Genomic DNA, 24,185 nt, shown 5'->3' with positions numbered 1-24,185 from the left:
GCAACTCCTGCTTTGTTTTGCTCTCCATTTGCTTGGTATATCTTCCTCCATCCCTTTATTTTGAGCCTATGTGTGTCCTTGCACATGAGATGGGTTTCCTGGATACAGCACACTGATGGGTTTTGACATTTTATCCAATTTGCCAGTCTGTGTCTTTTGGTTGGGGCATTTAGCCCATTTACATTTAAGGTTAATATTCTTATGTGTGAATTTGATCCTGCCATTTTGATGCTAGCTGGTTGTTTTGCCCGTTAGTTGACACAGTTTCTTCATTGTGTCGATGCTCTTTACCATTTGTTATGTTTTTGGAGTGGCTGGTACTGGTTGTTCCTTTCTATGTTTAGTGCTTCTTTCAGGAGCTCTTGTAAGGCAGGCCTGGTGCTGACGAAATCTCTCAGCAATTGCTTGTCCATAAAGGATTTTATTTCTCCTTCACTTATGAAGCTGTTTGGCTTCATATGAAACTCCAGGTTGAAAGTTCTTTTCTTTAAGGATGTTGAATATTGGCCCCCACTCTCTTCTGGCTTGTAGGGTTTCTGCCGCGAGATCCGCTGTGAGTCTGATGGACTTCCTTTGTGGGTAACCCGACCTTTCTCTCTGGCTGCCCTTAGCATTTTCTCCTTCATTTCAACCCTGAATCTGACGATTATGTGAATCTGATGATTATGTGCCTTGGGGTTGCTCTTCTTGAGGAATATCTCTCTGTATTTCCTGGACTTGAATATTGGCCTGCCTTGCTAGGTTGGGGAAGTTCTTCTGGATACTATCCTGAAGACTGTTTTCCAGGTTGGACTCATTCTCCCTATAACATTCAGGTACACCTATCCAACGTAGATTAGGTCTTTTCACATAATCCCATATTTCTTGGAGGCTTTGTTCATTTCTTTTCACTCTTTTCTCTCTAATCTTGCCTTCTTGTGTTATTTCATTGAGTTGATCTTCAATCCCTGATATCCTTTCTTTTGCTTGGTCAATTCAGCTATTGAAATGTGTGTATGCTTCATGAAGTTCTTGTATTGTGTTTTTCAGCTCCATGAAGTCATTTATATTCTTCTCTAAGCTGTTTATTATCGTTACCATTTCGTCTAACCTTTTTTCAAGGTTCTTAGTTTCTTTTCATTGAGTTAGAACATGTTCTCTTAGCTCAGAGAAGTTTGTTATTACCCACCTTCTGAAGCCTGTTTCTCTCAATTCATCAGACTCATTCTCCATCCAGCTTTGTTCCCTTGCTGGTGAGGAGTTGTGATCCCTTGGAGGAGGAGAGACATTCTGGTTTTGTGTGTTTTCATCCTTTTTGCACTGGTTTCTTCCCATCTTTGTGGATTTATCTACCTGTGGTCTTTGTAGTTGGTGACTTTTGGATGGAGTCTCTGAGTTGATGTCCTTTTTGTTGATGTTGAAGTTATTTCTTTCTGTTTTTTAATTTTCCTTCTAACAGGCCCCTCTCTTACAGGACTGCTGGAGGTCCACTGCAGACCCTGCTTGCCTGGGGATCACCTGCGGTGGCTGCAGAACAGTAAAGGTTGTTGCCAGTTTCTTTTCTGTTATCTTCGTCCCAGAAGGATACCTGCCAGATGTCAGCCTGAGCTCTCCTTTATGAGGTGTGTCTTTGGATATATGAGGGTCAGAGAGTTGCTTGAGGAGACAGTCTGTTCCTTCTAAGAGCTGAAGTGCTGAGTTGGGAGCTTGTTGTTCCATTCTGAGCTGCTGGGCAGGTACATTTAAGTCTGCTGCAGCAGAACTTATAACTGCCTTTTTTCCCAGGTGCTCTGTCCTGGAAGGTGGGGCTTTATGTATAAGTTCCTGATGTGCTGCTGCCTTTTTTCAGAGATGCCCTGCCCAGCGAGGAGGTAGCCTAGTCACAGTCTGCCATCAGAGGCATTGCTGAGCTGCTGTGGGCTCTGCCCAGCTGCTGTGTGAACTTCTTTGCTGTTTTGTTTACAGAGGTATAGTTAGAACTACCTCGGTAATGGCAGTCTGCCTCAGTAATGGTGGACTGCCTCAGTAATGGCGGACGCCCTTCCCCCCACAGAGCTGGACCATCCCGGGTCCAGCTGCAGTTGCTGCAAAACTCTCAATCCAGAGCGTTTCAGATTGCTGGTCTTTGTGGGGTTGGGACCCACCAAGCCAGATCACCTGGCTCCCTGTTTCATCCCCCTTTTCTTCAGTTGAATGGGCGGCTCTGTCTCCCAGGTGTTCCAGATGCCAGTGGAAACAGCCACCCAGATTTGTGTCGGTTTTTGTGCAGATACCCACTGTGCTGGCTGAAACAGCTGTGCTGGAAACTCATGGCACTTTTCAGCCCGGGAATCTCCTGGTCTGTGGGCCATAACAACTCGTTTGGAAATGCGGTGATCACTCACCCTCTGCATTATTCTCGCTGGGAACTGCACTCCACACTCCAGAGCTGTTCCTATTCGGCCATCTTGGATGGGACTCCAGGCCACATCTTTTACCTGGACTATTGCCGTAGCTTCCTAACCCTGCCTGTTTGGTATTGCTCCACTCAAACCCATTCCCCAAATGGTAGCCAGAGTACTCTCTCCAAACACAAATCAGACCATTTCATTTCCTTGTTTAAAACCAGGCTTCCCATTGTCCCTCAGGTAAACCCGTTAACATGGTTTTGCAAGACCTTCATGATGTGGACTTTCCTTTCTTCTCCAGCCTTACATTTCACCCTCCTCTGTCTTTCTCACCACTCTAACATACCCATCCCTCTTCCCTAGTCCTATCTTGCTGTTTGGTATTCGCTTCCTGAAAAACACTAATCTAACTCTCTTTCTCTTCTCCATCTCCCTGTCTCTATGTCTCTCTTCTTCCTCCTTCCCCTTCTCTCTCCCTGTAACTCTTACTTCCCAACCTTTCTCCTTCTTGTTGCCCTGACTGAAATAATCTATTCTTCTTTACTGGCATGCTTGCTACTTCCTTATGCTACAGTTGAAACCCATGTCATTGCTTTGGTGATCCCCCAAGACTGGGTTACAGTCATGTCTTATATACTCCTACAACTACTGAACTTTACTGTATTGTAATATCCATTGGGTTGGTATTATAATTGTCCATGTTATTTGTTCTTTTTTGTTTTACAACTAGAAGATAAGCTCATTAAGGATAAGGACTTTGTAAGAGTTTAGCTGATAGGAGATACAGAATAAAAATGGGTTACATAGGCCAGGCGAAGTGGCTCATGCCAGTAATCCCAGTATTTTGGGAGGTTGAGGCAGGTGAATCAGGAGGTCAGGAGTTCGAGACCAGGCTGGTCATTATGGTGAAACCCTGTCTCTACTAAAAATACAAAAATTAGCTGGGCATGGTGGTGCGCACCTATAATCCCAGCTACACAGGAGGCTGAGGCAGGAGAATTGCTTGAACCTGGGAGGCAGAGGTTGCAGTGAGCCGAAGATCATGCCATTGCACTCCAGCCTGGGTGACAGAGCAAGACTCCGACTTAAAAAAAAAAAAAAAAAAGAACAGGTTACATAAATAAATAAATGTAATACAATTTAATATCAAAAGTAACTCTGACTTACTAAATGCAGAGTAATGGCAATAAATAATTTTGTTAGGGCATCAACCCAATTAGACCTAAATTTTACTTTCTTAAAATTTAAATCTAAAAATGATAACTGAGAAAGATAGATAGCAATTATCTCAGTTGTCCAGATCTTTACACAAAAATGTTATTTTCATTATTAAAATGCATTTTACTATAGTTATAGATGTATTGCAATAACCATTACTTTATTGTCTTGTAATAACCAATGTAAGGAGAAACTAGGGGAACAGTATACAGGAACTCTATACTATTTTTGTAACTTGTTGAAAGCAAATCTAAAATGATCCCAAATTTAAAAGCTTTTTTAAAAATGATTTTGGATGCAGTCTCTCCTTCTTAGGTATGTAATCCCCTTCAAAAAAGGAATTTCACAAAAATGTGAGGGCAAAACATGAAAATCTGAATGTTTTCCAAAACAAATATTGATAATGGATCTCAGATACATATTCAGAATGCCTAAAATATTCTCTTCATTGCATTACTAAACATGTCATGATGAGTCTGGTCTATACAACTTAATTTTCTTGCTATAAAGATAAAAGTAAATATAGAAAATTAAGATTTTTTTTGCCATAAACTGCTTTGGTTCCCAAAAAATGTTTTGATTCTCAAAATTCCATAAGGCCTACAATGGTTAAAATACTATTCTTAGTTAAGAAACTGCCATATCAATTTATTTGAAACACACTATAATTGTATCGCAGTTCAGTAATAGGTAATGTGTCTCAATTACAGAAAAAACCCTTAAGAGAGAGAAAAATCATATGAAAAGTGAAGCCCCATGCTGAGGGTATAATATTCATAAAAGTCAGTTAGGCAGGGAATAGAGTCTATCTAATTTCATGTTTTAATTATATTTTAAAATATTTGTTCAGAAAATGCCATCCTCTAACAAATTAACCCTCATATAGCTGACAAATAATTATGACATATGACATGACATAGACCCTAACAGAGTAAGGCAAAACATTTAACGTAACTTATGACATATATAACCTAGTTATTTAAACAGATGATTATTCTGGTTCTCTTTTAGTATGGTACAAATTCACATGAGGCTTTTCTTATCATCTGGGGAGTCCTGTTAAGCCCCCGGAACTGAAGACAATGGGTGTCAAGTGTATATTCATTCCATAGGCAGGTGCTAACTTAGTGAGAGGTTGCCAGACTGGTTCAATAACCACCACCTACCTCCAATTTATTTAGGAGAGACCCAGAGAAACAGAAATACAAGGAGAGATGATTTCTCAAAGTGAGAAGAAATGAGAGCATCTTGGCATTTTGTTTTCTTCCTCATAGGGACATTCTCTCCTCCCTCAAGCCAGGTCAAGGGGACAGCAAGAAAATCCTTTGACAAGATGGGAGAAATGCTTGTCAGAAGGTAAGAAGAGCATCTCACTCTGCAGTTGGTGCTAGCTGAAATGCACATATTCACAGGTTTGCCCTGTCCCACCAGACTAGAGTGCAAGGGGGTTCTTAGGAAAACCTGATAGCAATCATAGACCTTTAAAGAAGCACCAAGACTGCACCAGACTGTCCCTTGGAGAGGTCTGAGAGCTGTCCCGACAGCTGGAAGAGAAGGAAGCAGTGCAAGCAACTGTACTTCCAAGATTTGGGGGCACAAGGGTGACAGGTTTCTCTGTATGCCAAATAGATGCTGTGGGAGGTAGCCAACTCTGCTTGATTGCCTGATCCTCAACTGATGCTGTAGGGGAAAATGGAACAGGGTTCGGGGAGCCTTCACATGTATTATCACTGTAAGGGATTAAACACTTTGAATGCTAATTTCATTTTGGCTTGTGGTCTTAATCAGCTGCTCTGACTAGCAGCTCAGCTCTTTCTAGCTTGGCTGAGCTCCTGACAGAAACTGAGACCAATGGAGGTTAAGTAACCAGCCCAATATTCCTAACTAGTAAGTCGTGGAGCCCAGATTTGAACCCTGGCCATTTTCTAAAAAGTAGTTTTTACTTTATGAGAATAATACACATGATTAGCTGAGAGTAATTAAACCCACAAGATGAGCCCTTTCAAGTAGAGGTCACAAAATGGTCAACTTTAGCAGATTTGTTACTCATTGCAAATAATACAAAAAGATTCTGGTATTAATTTTCAGTCTGGCCTCTCCTGAAGCCAGGTATGTGGCTGAGAGAAAGAACTTTCTTCTGGTTCTGCAAACCCTAGAAATTCCTATTAACTTTATTTCTAGATATGCTTCCCTCTAATGGTTCTGAAAAATGTTCTTTGTCTTTTTACCTGAAAAGAATTCTCTCACTAACCTGAACCACAGTAGTTTGTTTTTTTTTATTTGTTTTTGTGAACAGGGGGATCACATATTTGGTGTTAACTTTATATCTGGGTATATTTAGTAGTTTCAGATATGTACCCTGAAAAATGATTCTACTCTGCAGATTAATATCAATATGCTAGCTTGCTTTGGGTTAATATTTGCATGGTATATTTTTGCCTACCCTTTTATTTTTTACCCTTCTGTATCTTACTATTTAAAATGTGTCTCTTGAATGCAGCACAGACACATGAAGAAATGCACAAATAAAACCAACAAATTGTTTATTTTACCTGGAATGTTCAGTTCCTTTTCATTTAATGTAGTTACTGATATAGTTGAACTAATATGGACTATTTGTTTTCTATTTGGCCTATCTAGTTCCCTGTTTCCTCTTTACTTGCCTTCTTTTTGACTAATAATATTTTTTCTATTTTTCCTTACATTGATGTTTTGTTAATAATTATTTGTTAAGGTAAATTTACTGAAACAAAATGCACAGATTTTTAAGATATAGTTTGATAATTTTTGACAAATGTACATATTTGGGTAACTACGACCCCAATCAAGATATAGAACATTTCTATCATTCCAGAAAGTTTCCATGACCCTTTCTAGTTAACACCTCCTTAGTCACATATTAATTTTGTTTATTCTAAAACTTCATATAAATGGATGTCGTGTTGGACCCCTACAGACTCCAATAAGGATAGCACCAGGTTTGAGAGGCCAAAGAAGAAATCCAGAGCTAGCAAATGAGCCATAGAGTCTATTGAGGGAAACTTACATACAGAGTGGTTCAGTGGCAGCAGACTGTTTAGGAGAACTGCCACTGCCTGCAGAAAGCATGCAGTTTACTCATTTTCACTTATCACCCTTCCCCTAACAACCTTTGCCTGACAACCTTCATTTAATCCAAAACAAAGGGTTTCAATCCCTTGTGCACCCACGTTCCACAGGACAGGGGCTGGAGGCTCAGATGTTCCTCATAGATAAGAAATGAATCTTTGGGTTGGCCACACTGGGACCTCCAAACACACATCTAGGTTTATCTGCCATACAGAGCCGTTCTTGGGGTATGCTTAAGTTATTGCTGTCAGGCGCATCTATCATACACAGATACGTCTACCATACAATGGAATCATAAAGTATTTACTCTTTTACGGTTTTTTTACACATTATATTTATGAGATTAATCCATGTCATTGTTCTGTTTTATTTCTAACTAGTATTCCAAGGTAGGAATATAATACCACAACTTATCTATTCTGCTATTAAAGGACATTTAGGTTTTTCCTTTCAGAGGCTATTATAAATAAAACTATCACAAACATTAGTGTACGAGTGTTTCTGTGGACATACATTTTCATTTATTTTAGGTAACTACTTAGGAGTGCTAAGTCACAGAGGCTTCTGTTAACTTTTGGTGTTTGACTTAAAGATCACAAAACACATTTCTGGCTTATTACATTATAATACAAATTATTTTTTCATTTTCCTGATACTTCTAGAACTTAGTAACTTAAAATCTATTTGCTATCCTAAATTCCTTGAGTGCTGTTATGCATTTTAGTTCCACAAATAAAGTCAAGACATGGCAATTATTAGTTTGTACAAAAATTATTTATATTCACATACACATATTTTCATGTGTTGTTCATTGCCTGCTACATTTCCATGTTCTGTCCAGTAATATTTTGTTCCTACCTGAAGAAACCCTTTTAATATAGAGGAGGACTACTGGAAAGGAATTCCCTTGGTCTTTGTCTGAAAATGTCTTTATCTTTTCCTTATTTTTGAAGCATATTTTTGCTAGACATAGAATTCTAGGCTATTTTTTATAAGTAGTTTTAAAGATATTAATTCCACTGCTTTTGGGGTTTGTTTTTGACAAAACATCAGCTGTCAGTTACACTGTCACACTTTTTAAGGCAATCTTTCTTCTCTAACCACTTTAAGATCTTCTCAATGACTTCACCTTTGTTTATTAGCTGATTTTCCATGGTGTGCATTAAGTGTGGCTTCTTTCTTTTCTTACTTGTGGTTTTGTGAACCTGAGTCTCTAGGTTGGTGTCGTTCATCAGTTTTCAACAAATTATCAGTTATTACCTTTTCAAATAATGCTTTAGCCTTATTCTCTTTCTCCTTTTCCTCTGGCACTTCAATAGTGTGTATGTCTCACATGTTTGTTACATGCTAATTTTGTTCCCACTTTGTTTTCTCTCTCTATGTTTCTGTTTAAGTATTTTATATTGATCTACATCTCAGTTTACTAATTCTGGATTCTGCTATGCACCCTCTCCAGCTAAACTTATTCATTGTTTTTAATTTCAGATAATACATTTTTCAGTTCTAAACTTTGATTATTGTTTAAACATTACAAGTTTTCAATTTTCCATCCTTTCATCTTTTGTCCTTTTCCTCTATTTTGAACATATCGTTTAACATATTATACTAAAATTATCCATTAACATTAATATCTGTCATATCTGTGGATCTGCATTTTTCTCTTATCATTGCTTTCCTCTTTACATATATAGATATTATTATATTGTGTGCCAGACACTGTATATAGAAGAACCACAGATGCTCCAGATTTTATCTTCCACCATAGAGGATTTCCCTTTTACTCCATTAGGCAATGAAAGCGAGTGGTTGATAACTCAATCCAATCAGAATTCGTGCTTAATCAGAAACATCATATTGCAAGTTCAGTAAGATTCAAGCTACCTCTGGTATGTTCATCTTCCTAAATCCTGAAGGGTATACATCGCCTTAACCCTGGTAGTCAATGGAGACAGTTTTGTCCTTCAAAAGTTTTCAGCCTCCGACTTCATTCAGCCCTCCTATTTCATTCAGCTTCAAAATTTGGCAAATGTATTGAAAGGGAAGCCAGCCATGTGTTTTAAGTAGAGCTCCTCCCTGGCAGCACTGTACAATTTAAAGAAATTTCAATCTGCCTTTTAGAAGTTTTGGGGCTAGCTCTCCCATTTCTTAACCACAGAACTATGAAAATATTCCAAGGTGAAAATTGTTTGTGCATTTAAGGCGCTTCAATATACTAATTTGTCACGACAACACCATACAGCTGCTAAAAGGTTGCTGACTTCTGTCCCCAAGCAGAAGCCCTTTCCTTGGACTAAGCCTGATTCACAGCCTGTCCCTAGAGGAACAAAGAGTGTACAGTTATCAAGTTACTTTGGAATAATTCTCCCTTTTCTGTAATTTTAGCTCATCTAGACCTTATTTCTACAGCTCTCCGTTGCCTTTAAGATGATTTTTGCAATGTATCCAGTTTTGTCTAGTAGGAAAGTACACCTGTAGCAACCTATTTTATTTCACTCTTAAGTGAAAGTCATGTTTTTAATGTAATTTTAATTTCCATTTCACTTGAGTGAACTTGCACATGTTAAGAGTTCACTTGCATTTCTTTTTTTGTTAACTATTGTTAAGTTTCCTGGACCCTCTTTCTAATAACTCTTTTCCTTTATCATTTTCAAGACATTTTCTTTGTATTATGGAGATTCGTTCTCTGAGATATGAGTCACAAATAATGTTTTTCCGGTGTGTATCTTGTCTTTCGACTTATGTTGTTGTTGTTTTTTAACTGAAGATGTTTTGACTTTTTGTATGTGACTGAACTTCATGGCTTCTGAATTTTGTAACATAGATTGATGTCTTCCCTACTCCAAGTTAATAAGAAAATTATCCCTTGCTTTCATCCATTTGAAATTTTATACTATTTCAAATCGATCATGCTGATAGGCACATTCTTTCCATTCTCCCCCAGATGGCTACTTGGATTTCCTAAGATCACCTTTTCCTCACTAAAGTAGAATGTCATCATTATCATATATTAAATTCTCATGTGTATTTGATCCCATTTCTGAACTTTCTATTCTACTGTAGTAGGTGTCTATTTGCACACTAGAAACAAACTTTTACTGATATTTTATTATATATTTTAATATCCAGCACAGTGGATCTCTATTCCCCACATGCTTTTCTTTTTCAGAGTTTTCACAGCTTTTCCGGCTTGCAAATTTTTCCACAGAATTTTAAAATCAGCTTGATTTGTGCCTTAGAAGGCTTATTGGTATTTTTATCAGGAGTGGGTTAAATCTATAAACTAACATAGTGAGAACTGACAGGGACGTTTAGTTTTCCTATCCAAGAATATGGTATATAGTACTATTTTTAAAGCCATTTTTTGAAATCTTTTAGTATTATTTAAATGTTTTTTTTTCATTCAGATCTTACATATTTCTTGTGATGGCTATGTTTTAGTTGTTAATGTAATTATATTTGCTTTCTCTTATATAGTCTCATTTTGAAGACAATAGACTGGAATGAACTTTTAAATACCTTAAAATGTGATTGCTCTTTAGTACCTAAAAGTACCAAAGAAGCCATAGTGATTAACCAGAATTACTATTTGAGGGTAAAGAAAGAAGACTGCTCTCATTGAGGTCAGCCCATTTAATAAAAATTGTTTTCACAAGGTGGGATACATTTATTGAAGGAGTTCAAACTATTCTTCCAAAATCCTCTATATAATTAATCCAAAATAAAAACCTAGGAGTACTCCTTGACTACTCCTGCTCCTTCCACTGACCATCTCATGGTTTTTAATTAATGATGAGCATCAAAATAACATTTGTAGCTTTAAAAATATATTTAGCCAGGCCTTACCCTTGATGATTCTGGTTCAGATATAAAGCAAGTCTAGGAATATATAGGAATACCTCAAAGACATTTTGGGTTCAGTTCCAAACCACCATAAAAAAGCAAATATTTTAATAAAGTGAGCCACACTTTTTTGTTTCCCAGTACATATGAAAGTTACATTTAAATTATACTTTAATCTACTAAGTGTGTAATATCATTATGTCTAAAAACCATAATGAAAAAAAAACCATAATGTATATACATTAATTTAAAAATACTTTATTCCTAAAAAAGGCTAACCATCCCCTGGGCCTTCAGTGAGTTGTAATTTTTTTGCTAGTCTAGGATCTTGCCTTGATGTTGATGGCTGTTGACTGATCAGGGTGGTGGTTGCTGAATACTGAAGTGGCTGTGGTAATTTCTTAAAATAAGACAACAATGAAGTTTGCCATGTTGATTGACTCTACCTTTCATGGAAGATTTCTCTGTAGCATATAATGTCATTTCATTGCATTTTACCCACAGTAGAACTTCTTTCAAAATTGGAGTCAATCCTCTCAACCGCTGCTGCTGCTTTATCAACTAAGTTTCTGTACTAAGTCCTTTGTTGTCATTTCCATAATGTTTACAGCACCTTCACCAAGAGTAGATTCCATCTCAGGAAACTACTTTCTTTGCTTATCCATAAAAACCCCTCATCCATTCAAGGTTGATCATGACATTGTAGCAATTCAGTCACATCTTCAGGATTCACTTCTAGTGCTAGTTCTCTTGCTATTTCTACCACATCTGCAGTTACTTTTTCCACTCAAATCTGGAACCCCTTAAAGTCATCCATGAGGGAGGGAGTCAACTTTTCCCAGAGTCCTGTTAAAGTTGATTTTTTTTTTTTTTTGAGATGGTCTCTGTCACCCAGGCTGGAGTGCGATGGAGCAATCACAGCTCACTGCAACCTTGTCCTCCCAGTCTGAAGAGATCCTCCCACCTCAGCCTCCCAAGAAGCTGGCCACAGGTGTGCACCATCATACCTGCCTGATTTATTTTTATATTTTGTAGATATGGGGTCTCCCTATGTTGCCCAGGCTAGTCTCAAACTCCTGGACTGAAGGTATTCCTCCTGCCCTGGTATCCCAAACTGTTAGGATTACAGGTGTGAGCCACCATACCCAGCTGAATTTTGATATTTTGACTTCATCTCATGAATCACAAATGTTCTTAATGGCATCCAGAATGCTGAATTCTTTCCAGAAGATTTTCAATTTACTTTACCCAGATCCATCAGAGGAATCACTACCTATGGCAGCTAGAGCCTTACAAAATGTATTTGGGTATCCAGGAACATTGTCAATGAGCAGTAATATTTTGTCAGAAATCTTTTTGCTCTGAGCAGTAGGTCTCAATAGTGTGCTTACAATATTCAGTAAACCATGTGGTAAGGAGATGTGCTGTCATCCAGGCTTTGTGGTTTCATTTACAGAGCACAGGAAGAATAGATTTAGCATAATTCTTAAGGTCCTAGGATTTTCAGAATGGTAAATAAGCATTGTCTTTAAGTCATCAGCTGCAGTAGCCCCTACCAAGAGAGTCAGGCTGTCCTTTGAAGTTTTAAGGCCAGGCATTGACTTCTTTCCAGCTATGAAAGTCCTAGATAACATCTAGGGGGGACATAATTCAACCCATAAACAAATGCCTATATAAAAAACTGCAGTAGTAGTAGACAGTAAAATGTGAAGTCTCCCTCTCTATCCTTAAGCCTAAGCCAATTAATACAGGGTATTCAACTGGCCACAAATATTAGTTCAGGATTGAATGTGTGAATGAATGTGGGGCAGTAAGACATGAGGGAAGATTTTCCTTTGGAGAAGAAGGTTCCTCACTTTTCTATAACGCTGTCTTCCAGATGGAGTGGTGTGCAGACGTGTATCCTGGAAGTGTTGCAGCCCTTCCATACATGGGGGGGCAACTTTAGGAGGAAGCTGACAATCTCCTTAATGTCCTGCTAAGCTGCTGAATCAAACTGACTCAAGCTTGAATGCTTTCCACTGGTTACAACAAAGCTTATATGTCTCTCATGTGTAAATTTGCTTTGAGTTGGGTTTTCTTTCAGTGTAATTCATAATGAATAAAGGATATTAGGCATTGTACAATCATCTTCCCATTGCTTCAGTGTTCAGAGTAATTTCACATTTTAGGAATTAAAGAAAACGTATCCTTCCACAATGATTATTTACATAAGGCATGCACAATAACCTAAACGGTAAAATGTAAAAGATTAAGTTCATGTATCTTTTCATTTTCCGTTCATCACCAATGATGCTGGAACACAGAAAATGCAGGGAAATACTTTTGTACAAAATTTCTATCAATGAAAGCACAATACAAGTAAAGATGGATTACCTTGTGTTTATCCATTCAGAGAACACATCGGATGGTGAAGACGTTTTGGAATGACAACAAAACTCGATTTAAATACTTCAATTTCCCCCCAAAAACAAAAGCCTTGACTTTGATGAGGGTTACTTATTACCTTGAGTCTCAAAGTGTGGCCCATGAACCAGCAGAATCAGCATCAAAGTGTGGCCCATGAACCAGCAGAATCAGCATCAACTGTGAGCTTGTTAGAAATGCAGTCTCGGGCCGGGCGCAGTGGCTCACGCCTGTAATCCCAGCACTTTGGGAGGCCAAGACGGGTGGATCACGAGGTCAAGAGATCGAGACCATCCTGGTCAACATGGTGAAACCCCGTCTCTACTAAAAATACAAAAATTAGCTGGGCATGGTGGCGCATCCCTGTAATCCCAGCTACTCGGGAGGCTGAGGCAGGAGAATTGCCTGAACCCAGGAGGCAGAGGTTGCAGTGAGCCGAGATCGCGCCATTGCACTCCAGCCTGGGTAACAAGAGCGAAACTCCGTCTCAAAAAAAAAAAAAGAAATGCAGTCTCAGGCCACACCCTAGACTATACTGAATCACAAAGTAGATTTCAACAAGATCTCCAGGTGATAATATGTATGTTAAAGTCTGAGAAGCACTATTACATTGTTAAGACAATGATGCTACTAAAAAAGAAAAATCCATGAAGCCCTGCACCCTGAAATGGTCAAGCTGATTGTACAGCAGTGGCTTTTAACCCTGGCTGTACAATCACCAGGGGAGGATGGGTGTGTGGTTCATGCCTGTATTCCCAGCTAAAATCCCAACACTTTGGGAGGCGGAAGTGGGCAGATCGCTTCAGCCCAGGAGTTCCAGACCAGCCTGGGCAGCATGGTGAAACACCATCTCTACAAAACAAAACAAAACTATATATATATATATATATATATACACACATACATACATACACACATACACACACACACAAATTAGCAGGGCATGGTGGTGTGTACCCGTGGTCCCAGCTACTCGAGGGTGCTGAAGTGGGAGGATTGCTTGAACTTGGGAGGTGGAGGCTGCAGTGAGCCGAGATTGTGCCACTGCACTGCAGCCTGGGAAACAGTGAGACCCTGTCTCAAAAAAACAACAACAAAAAAAACCTAGGGAGTTTTTAAACTGATGCCAAGGCTCAAGGCAAAACCCCCCTAAACCATATGGATCAAAATCTTTCTTTGAGGTGGGGCTTAAGATCAGAAAAACATTTTAAGAAGCCCTTGGGTGATTCTTATATACAACCGTGGCTAAGAATCATTAGTGTGGAGCATCAGTTCTCAAACTTGAGTGTGTATCAGAATAACCTAGAGGGCTTGTTAAGATAGATTACCACGCCCAACTCTGTTTCTGATTTAACAGGTTTGGGATAGGGCCCAACAATTAGCATTTCTAATAAATTCTCAGATGTCACTGACACTATTCCTTCCAGGACCACATTTTGAGAACCACTGATGTAGAGAAAGAAAAGTGACTGAACTGGAAACTCAAAAGGCTACCCAGTATCTCTCAAAGGCAAAATAATTCATTACCTCACAACCATTAGGATGGCCAGTATCAAAACAACAGAAAATAGTAAGTGTTGGGAAGGACACAGAAATTGGAATCCTTGTACACTGTTGGTGGGAATGTAAAATAGTGTAGTCATTTTAAGGTTTCTCAAAAAATTAATAAAATTACCATATGATTTAGCAATCTCACTTCTGTGTATATATCCAAAAAAACTGAAAATAGAATCTCAAAAAGTTATTTGCACACCCATGTTTATTGCAGTATTATTCATAATAGCCAAGAAGCGGAAGCAACCTAAATGTCTATCAACAGATGAATAGATAAACAAAATGTGATATATATACACACAATGGAATACTATGCAGCTTTAAACAGAAAGAAATACTGTCACGAGCTATGATACGAATAAACCTGAAGGACACTGTGCTAAGTGAAATAAGCCAGGTCCAAAAATATAAATCCTCTATGATTCCACTCATATGAAGTATCTAAAGTAGTTAAAATCATAGAAAGTAGAAAGGTGGTTGCCAAGAGCTGGTGGAAAAGAGAGAGGGAATTAATGCTCTATGGGTATAGAGTTTCGGATTTGCAAGATCAAAAAGTTCTAGAGATCTGCTATACAATAACATGAGCATATTTAACACTACTGAACTACGTGCTTAAAAATTGTTAGGACAGTAAATGTAATGTTTTTCAACCATACTAAATAAATAAATATGGCAAAATAATTCAGGTAATCAATTCTTAAAAGTTATCTGCTTTAATGTACATGCTTATGTTATTTAAATTTTTACAACAAATTTTATTTCTAAAAAGCTTTAAATATAATCATTTTACGGTTCCCCAATATAATAAACCAATTTTTCAATCAAGAAATACTTCAAAATCATGATTTAAATATTTCAGACCCCTTTCTGCTACTCAAAGTGCTTTGATTTGAACTTTCTTTGTGTACATATTTCTGAGATTCTCTCTGAATCATGAGGTAAAACACCATTATATTAAAATACCACTTCAATCTCACAACCGCCCCCAACATGAATATCCTTAGCTTTTGTCAGAACCCCAAAGAGTCCTCTTACCAAAATTAAGGACTTCTGCTCTCAGATGGTATCCCTACTGGGTATAGTGCCCTCTAAGGGTGCTCCCATGGAACTTCAGTAAAACTTTGTATTAATTACCTCAGTGCCACCTACAACTCTGTACCATTGTCTCTTCCATTAAGACTGCAAGCTTTTTGAAAACCAAGAAGAGTCTTAAATTTACCTATCTCTGGCACCTAGATGTGCATGAGAATGTATTCAATGAAACCTCTATAGACACATGATTGAATGAAAGAAAGATCTCTATATTCCCTTCTACTTTATACACTATTGATAATTTTAAGAGGTGAAATTTCACCTCTGTTGCCAGGCGCCAGAGGTGAAATGTTTTCTATAGGCATATCACTTGAAATGATTAGAGTAGGCAAAGGGTACAAATAGAAAACAGAATTCTACTTCCTTTTCTTCTCAAGTGCTGTAGTACTCATAGAGAATAAAAACGTAAGTTTTCCTGGCTAGACACCCTGCATCTTTCCCTGGAATCCCAAGCTCTCAACTGCAGTGATCACTAGCCACTGACAAACACTTCAGCTCAGGACCTAGATGTGTCTCAAAGAGAAACTACAAAAAGGGCTATTTAGAGAACTGACACTTTCATTTAAAAAACCCCCAAAACATGAACCAGCAATGGTAATGCAGTAATTCTGGAGACTGGTGGTTCTAACAAAGAAAACTGAGAGGAAATAGGGAACAGACATACAGGTATTTAGACATAATTGGAGGGAAGTAGTCAAGAGATAACACTCAGCTGGAGCCATCAACCAATTCTAATAACTTGCTCATTACAGGATTTTGGATGACGTGGCCCACATTTTCCCTAACAATTCAATTATATTAACAGCTTTATACTTTTATAGAATTGTGCATTACGTGCAACTTTCCCTTTTTAACAATAAATAGATTTTGGTAATATAAAACTGTCAAGACATGGCAGTGTTTTATTACAAACTGACAAAGAATAGCGTGGTGGTGAAAGAGCAAAGGTTCTGTAGCTAGACTGGATGATTAGAATCCTGGCTCTGTTCCTTAGCAGCTACATGACTTTGGATATATTACTTAACCTATCTCGGTCTCAGTCTCTTTATCGATAAATAGAGATAGTTAATAGTATACATCTTATAACAGCATTGCCTAACATAACTTTCTGTGATTCTGGAAATGTTCTACTCTGCACTGACCCAATGGTAGCCACTAGCCTCATGTGGCTACTGAGCAGCTTAAATGTGACTAGGATCAACTAAGGAACTAAATGTATAACCTTATTGTATTTTAATTGATTTAAATATAAATAGTCCTATGTGACTCATAGCTACTATCCTGGGAAGCAGTTTTATAAGATTGTAAGGATCATATGGGCTATGCATTCGGATCAATATCTGGCACACAATGATCAATAAATATTCACTATTGACATTACCCAGCATGCCACGGAAAATTGGTAAGAAAGTATGGGTTATAATTTTCTTTAACACTTTCCCTAAATCTTGTGGATAATTCTTTTTCCTATTATTTATATTTACTGGCTAATTCCCCTTCTAGCTGGCACCGGCTTCAAGAAACACCTGACTAGCCTGCACACCAAGCCCTACCCACCCTTCCTGGGCCTAACACATGTGCGGCATGTTCAGTTTTTCTTAAGATTTTGCAGACTATTAAGAACACATTTGGTCCTGGTCTCCTTCAGATTCTACCACCATCACCCCCTACCCCCATCCCACCCCCAATGTACTTACTACTTTTACCAGAATCTTTCCAGTATTAAAGCATATTGATTTCCTATTGGAATGATTTGTAAGATGGTATTATTATTGCACTTGACATAACCAAATTACTTAATCATTCTAAATCTTACCCATCTCATCAGGCTCACAAAAAAACCTACTAAAATTATCATCACGTTTTTTAATGGAGGTTAGAATGAAGTTAGAAAGGGTTATCTTTCATTCCCTAGTATATACTAAAAGGCAGCCACTCATGTTTAACACATGTATGTTATCATTGAAAAGGTTATGCCAGGTGTAGTGTCTCACGCCTGTAATCCCAGCACTTTGGGAGGCTGAGGTGGGCGGATCACCTGAGATCAGGAGTTTAAGAGCAGCCTGGCCAACAAGGTGAAACCCCATCTCTACTAAAAATACAACAATTAGCCAGGCGTGGTGGTGGGCACCTGTAATGCCAGCTATTTGGGAAGCTGAGGCAGGAGAATAGATTGAACTCTCTTAAGTTCAATAAAATACGCTTGTAGATGCAAAGAGACAACTGAATCATGAAAGTGGCGACAATGCCATTTCTTCAACTTTGACTTTTCTAGTTTGTAGTAAGTTAAAAAAAATACTGGAGTACAAAATTCACTTGTAAGTTATTTGACATATCTGTATCTTTTGGTTGCACTGATAATTAAAAAATAAGCAATATGCTAATTTTTAGTATCTTAACTTCCCTACACATAAACTATTACAATTAAATCCTGTTTAGTTTGTTTTTTTCTAAGCAACCCTACTAACATGACTGTTTAGTTTTTTCATCACCTCTACTTTACAATTTACTTCCTATATTTTATATTTGGTTGTTCTTTCAGAACACATCATGGGCAGTTTCAACAGAAAGCACATGACACATTATTCTTTCCAGATTTCCACAATTAATCCTGAACTTATTCTTCCATTTCCATTTGCAGAAAGTCTGAAATATTTTCCATTGACATTTCATAGGGATAGAGCTGTAGAGTTCTATCTCAATTTGCAATGGATTACTAGAAATCCATTGGAGGTCCCCTATTACATGGACAATCATAAAAACCAAGACAAGAAACTAATAGCCTCTATTCTCTAAAACCATGTGCCTCACAAGATCATTAGGTATAAGCATTTCTAAGGCATGAGAGAATTAGCACTTCACAGCTACAAGCACAAGATGTCACTTTCTATAATCATCTTTATTTCTTTCAACTAAGATGGAAACCTGCATCTCACTTAAGGATTATAGAGCAAAAAGGATCAGGAACATTTATTTTGGCCCATATCCTTTTGTGTCTTTTTCTTTCTCCTGACGCTCTCTTATTAATCCAGAATTCTTATTTTTCAAAGAAAAGACTAGCTTGAATTTTTATCCCTTTGAAATGTATCTCACTGGACCCCTTATAAATCATTTCTTAACTGAAGTGAATTTTCATTTATTTTTAAATTTCTCAGTCCCTAAGGAGTACCATATTCTTTACGTTACTTTAATCAGAATTTTATATTTTAACTTTGCCTAGAGTTGGAATTTCAGATAGCTTAAAAGCATTTTCATTTTTTAATGTAAACAGTAGCCTGTGAGGTATACTTAGCTTTTTGAAAGAGATATGCTTTTCAGAAAAATGCCTTACAATTTTCACATTCTTATAGAAAGCTGCCCGGAAACAATTTCCAGGCAGCTTTCTATTAACATTCAAATTGACAAGGGTTTTAAAAGACTTTAATTTTAATGGTCTCACCCAATCTGCAATTTAAATTTCTGTAGGAGAAATACTGATATTTACAGAAAATTGTGGATCCTGACCACATTGTTTAATTCATCTATCTGAAGTATATTTTTACAGGCTAGGTTTTACTAAGCAGAAAACAAGAAAGAAATGAAGTTTTTAAAAGATTTAGACCAAAATACTATGAGGCCATTTCGGTCTTCCCTTAAGTAATTCTAAGACAGGATTTCTCAACCTCTGCATTACTGACATTTTGGGCTGGATAATTCGTTGTTGTGGGGGGCTGTCTTGTGCATAGTAGGATGTTTAGTAGCATCTCTGGTTTCCTCTATCTACTAGATGCCCATAGCACCCCTGCCTCACCCCTTCCTGACCCCACAACTTCTGACAACCAAAAAAAAAAAATATCTCCAAACATAGCCAAATGCCCCTTAGGGGAGGAGAGAGACCTAAAATGGCCCTAATTGAGAACCGCCTACGTTTATTTTATGCATCATCAAAACTAAAGATTCTACTACAGTAAGCCTTAGTGTTTATTTTTACAAAGGAGGCATGTAGCAAGTAGAACCAACATCTTATGTGATGCTGAAAACATATTTTAAACTATGATCAAATTGAGATTATAATTATAAATTACTCAGTTTCTGTGCAGCAAAGTCTGATTTCAATTGAACATCAGCTACTTTCAAAGTTATTTCTCTGTAAAGGGAACCACTCACTTTTAGGTTCGTTTGCAACATTTTCTTCTTTTCTCTCTGAAGTTTTTTTCTGTAGGGATGGATTTCCTCCCTTCCGTCTGATAAAGTAGCCGCGACGACACTACTCTTTCCTTTGCTCACTTCACACCTCTGTACAAAATTGCTTTCATGTTTAGCTATGGCAGAAGAAAGAGAACTAAGGGTGACTAGTTCCTTCTCCAAAGTAAATGCCATATCATTAATTAGGAAATTCTCACTTCCTGATTTTAGATTTTTGAGGGAATAGTTTATAGGAAGAATTCTGATGAGATTATGAAGGCACTGGAACATAACTGTTTGATTCCTAAAATAAAAAAAACAAACAAACATAGTATTACAAAAGTTAGGACAGCACAAAGCAGTCATTACAATATACTGCAGTAATCAATATTCATTTATAAACACCATAATGATAAACAGAACCAATTATGCACGTGAGCATTGATAAAATTCAGACTACAGCAATCAGATATATATATCCCATATCAAGTCAATCAAATTGTTTCCAATTAAAATATTTTTTTGCTGAGTAATAAGGTCAATATATTATTTTTTTAAATTTTACTGTGGAGAAGAGGTAATGGAAAATCCAAAAATAATTACTAGGTACTAAAAAAAGCCAAAAACAAACATAAAATTAAAACAGAGATCTTCAGTTTCTAAATGAAGCCAATGTGTCCATTCATGCTAGGCCATGGCTCTGACATGTTTCTCAATAATACTGAACCCCACGTGTGGATCACTGTTGAATCATACATTGATCACATGCATACGTACTAACTTCTCTGTACTGATTACAATTTAATGTGCATTACCTGGAACAGACTATTAAAATCCCTTCAAATGGTGTTCTTTGTTTCCAGGTGAAGAGTGTCCCATAGAAACTTCCTGGCCTTTTACAAAAGTACACTTCTGGAAATTCTTTGATTACTTCACATTTCATATGTTTTAAGAGCCACACTTTCACTGAATTCAGGGCATAGCCAGGTGATGTGATTTGAAAACAAGATTTGTGGAATGCTGCGAGAAGTGCAAAAAGATCTTCCATGTGCTCTACAAAAGGAGTCACAAGCTCTATAATTAAACTCTGTCCATTATCAGATAAACAGAATTCTTAAAATTTTCTAATTCAATTAAATATATAATTTTAAAATGCCAACAAAATTACCTATAGATTTCTTCTTTGGAAATGTCATTAGGTACTTCACAGTTGAAAGATCTTCTAGACTTAAAACAACTCTGCCACACACAACATAATGATTTTTAGGGCAGTTAGCACTTTCTTTCTCCATAATTTGTAGCAGTACAGTGCAAGAAAATTTGCTAAATGCTAAAAGTGGTGAAAGAGATGTTATAGCAGTAATTATCTGTACACACTCTTTCTTAGATGGGTGTTCACAAACAAAGCTTTCCTCTTTCTTGCTATCAGGGGTCAATTTGACCCTTTTTGCTTCCAATCCTATTTCACATGGCATCAAGTATGGTGCTGGGAAAGGTCTTGTACGCAACTTAATCAGTCTATTTTGACACTTAAGAAGCCGAAATCCAGAGCCATGGGCTTGATCCATTAACAGTGATAAAGTCGCATCATTCAGGGACCTGTAAAAAACCCAGATTTTGGTTTAATCTAAAAGCTCATTCTTTAAAATCAAATTGATAATTAAATGTCATATAAATAACAGTAAAAAAAAATGTTTATTCTTTCCTTTCCTAGAAAACATTATTTCAAATGTAAACTATATCAGAAAGTTAAGATTAAAAGTCAAACACATTTTTAAAGGTCCTGTGATAACACTTCTCTTTAAAAAGGCAAGCAAAAACATTGTAAATATGCTAGGTTTTAGGAAACTAAAATTTTTAAGATAGAGGAATGGCATTAGGAATGATAGTAAGAGAAATTAAAGTAAGAAAAAAACTTTTTTTAAGATAAAGGAATGGCAAAATAATGCCAGGATTTCATTTTTGAGGTAGGTCTTTTTTTTCTCCTCTTTCTAAACAAGAAAAAACCTACTCGCTATTTTTTAACAGTTTATTTAGGTAATACCTTAGAATGCAAATAGCTCTAAACTACAAATTGTATTTTATGTTCCTCTAAACGACTTGAATAAAATCTGCTTTTTCATTCAGAATATTGTTTATTCCTCAGGAATTCTTTCCATATCTAAATTTATAATAATTTACAAATGTATGCAGGCTTATCATAGTACATTCCAGCACAGTCAAAGTTTGTCAAGTAAAATGAGGTAAGAATGGTGACATGACCAAAGAAAGAACTTTAATGTAGGAATTTAATACAGAAAACTCCTTTAATACAGGAATTTGACCGTATGTCTAATGGGTTATACTAAAGATTTCAAAAGAACTCAAAAATCTTAATTTGCACTAACTGAACTATTGTTTTGTTGGTAGTGCTGTTTTACGAACACTACGTATATACTGTAGAGTAATTATGTAGTAAGTGCAACAGAGAATTGGGATTTTCTGTTTTTTTTCTTTTTGAGAATTGGGATTTTCAACAGGGGAGAAAGAAGATACATCATGATGATAAGTAAAAACCTTGAAGTTTTTACATCATGATGATAAGTAAAAACTTAAAGTCCTTAATCTGAATTGGAAGTATCGGCATGGACTTACACTATATTTTATCTCTAAATAAACCAAACCACAACAAACCAAACTAACAAAAAACCTATTTTCTACCTCTGCTTACTAAAAAGGCCTAGAAGCAACAACCCACTCAAGATAAATAAGCACCTCTTGCACTCAAATTCTGATTTCTAAATTACAAACTACATTTGAGGGTCTAACTAAATAATTGACGTGAAGTTCTTCTTCATAGAAGTATTGTAACTAATAAATAAAGAAGCAATAATAGAATTAGAATACCACCATGTTGTAAAATCTAATGAAACAATGGAACTAAGCAATGAGCATCAACAGCTGCTAACATCACAAAATAAAAATGATCACACTTTATATAACTCCCAATGGAAGAAAGCAATACTATTAAGTACTCTGTTAACAAAAATTCAGGCATTATTCTGACCCAGTCTCTAGATCTAACCATCAATTTAGAGGAAATACAGGAGACAGAGAAACACGTTAAGCAATACCACAGGATGTAATCAGAAAAATCCAGTTTATAGAACTTCACTGGGCAAACTGTCTGGCTTCTATAAAATACAGTTTGCAAGAAAAAAGAAAAGACAGAAAAAGGATACCTACAGATAACAAGGGACTTAGAGATAACAGTCAAGTCCAATTTATAGTCCTTATCTGGCTCATGATTTGAAAAAATATTTTAAAATTCAGACAAATGGGATATTTGACCATTTACTGGGGGAATAAATTTTTTAGGGTGTAATTATATATATTTTTTAAGTTCTTACATTTTAGATACATACACTGGAATAGTTACAGATGAAATAATATAATGCCTCTGAGTGCTTCAAAATAATCTGGGGGCTGGAAGGTGAGGAGTGCATGGAGGTATAAATGAAACAAGATTAGCAATTAGTCGATAATTATTGGAGCAGGGTTATGGGCAGAAGTGTTCACCACACTATTCTCTTTGTACGTTTGAAATTTTCTATATATAAAAGTATTTTTAATTCTGCTTAGTATATGAAAAAAAGACAAGATGAAAAATATAAGAATAACAATTACCAGGCAGCTCTAAAAAAGAAAGAAAAAATCTTATGACAATACAAATAATAATAAAACTTAGAAACTCAATGACTGGATTAAATAGCTGAATAGAAAGAACTGAAGATAAAATTAGTGAAAAGAATACATATAGCTCTGCTCCAAGATGGCTGAACAGAACAACTCCAGCACACAACACCCATTGAGAGAGATGCAGAAATACAGAGATCTCCTAGCTCCAACCGAGGTACCAGGTGCATTTCAACGGGTCTGGTCCAACAGTGAGCAAAGCCCAGGCAGGGCAGACCAAGTGGGGGAGGGGTGCTGCTTCACCCAGAAAGTGCATCTTGACCTGTGAGACAGAGGCTCCCACTCTGGTACTCCAGTCCAGATACAGCGCTTCTCCTAAAGCCTCAGCAATACACAGAACAGGGGATCTTTGCCAGTCAAGTGTCAGGAATTACAAGTGCAGAGTTGACTAATAATCCAGGATGGTGTCCCGGATTGACACGCAGACTAAAAAGACGCATAAGCCTAAAAGCCAGCCTGGAGAGCCTGTGGATCGAGCTATCGCCCCCTCCCCCCACCCGGAGAGAGAGGGAGCTGTAAGCAGGAGGATGGATGGATGAAGCAGCTGGGCGGGCCCCTAGAGAGGAAGCTAAAAGGGGGAGACAGCTGAGTGTGGATGGGTGGGTCCCTACCCTCCTACACAAACCCCAGAGGGCTGAAGCTCTGACTCTAGCGGGTTGCACAGCCAGTGCAACAGTCTTGAGATGAACCCTGAATGACCCA

The 24,185-nt window shown here is 37.2% G+C and overlaps 1 protein-coding gene across 1 annotated transcript in view; it reads right to left on the bottom strand.

Moving 5' to 3' along the window:
* Positions 1-18,995: 18,995 nt before the first annotated feature.
* The window catches only part of FANCB (FA complementation group B), a 35,445-nt gene continuing 30,255 nt past the window's right edge, over positions 18,996-24,185 (bottom strand). The window contains exons 7-9 of the mRNA XM_012434875.2: positions 20,917-21,347; positions 20,564-20,801; positions 18,996-20,052 (exon numbers count right to left, since the gene is read on the bottom strand). Coding sequence (XP_012290298.2) covers positions 19,638-20,052; positions 20,564-20,801; positions 20,917-21,347 — 1,084 coding nt within the window. The 3' untranslated portion in view covers positions 18,996-19,637. The remainder of the gene's footprint in view (positions 20,053-20,563; positions 20,802-20,916; positions 21,348-24,185) is intronic.

Source organism: Aotus nancymaae, unplaced genomic scaffold, assembly GCF_030222135.1.
Source record: "Aotus nancymaae isolate 86718 unplaced genomic scaffold, 86718_ANA_hifiasm-v0.15.2.pri h1tg000058l, whole genome shotgun sequence".
NCBI lineage: Eukaryota > Metazoa > Chordata > Mammalia > Primates > Aotidae > Aotus > Aotus nancymaae.
This window is presented reverse-complemented; position numbering and strand designations above follow the sequence as displayed.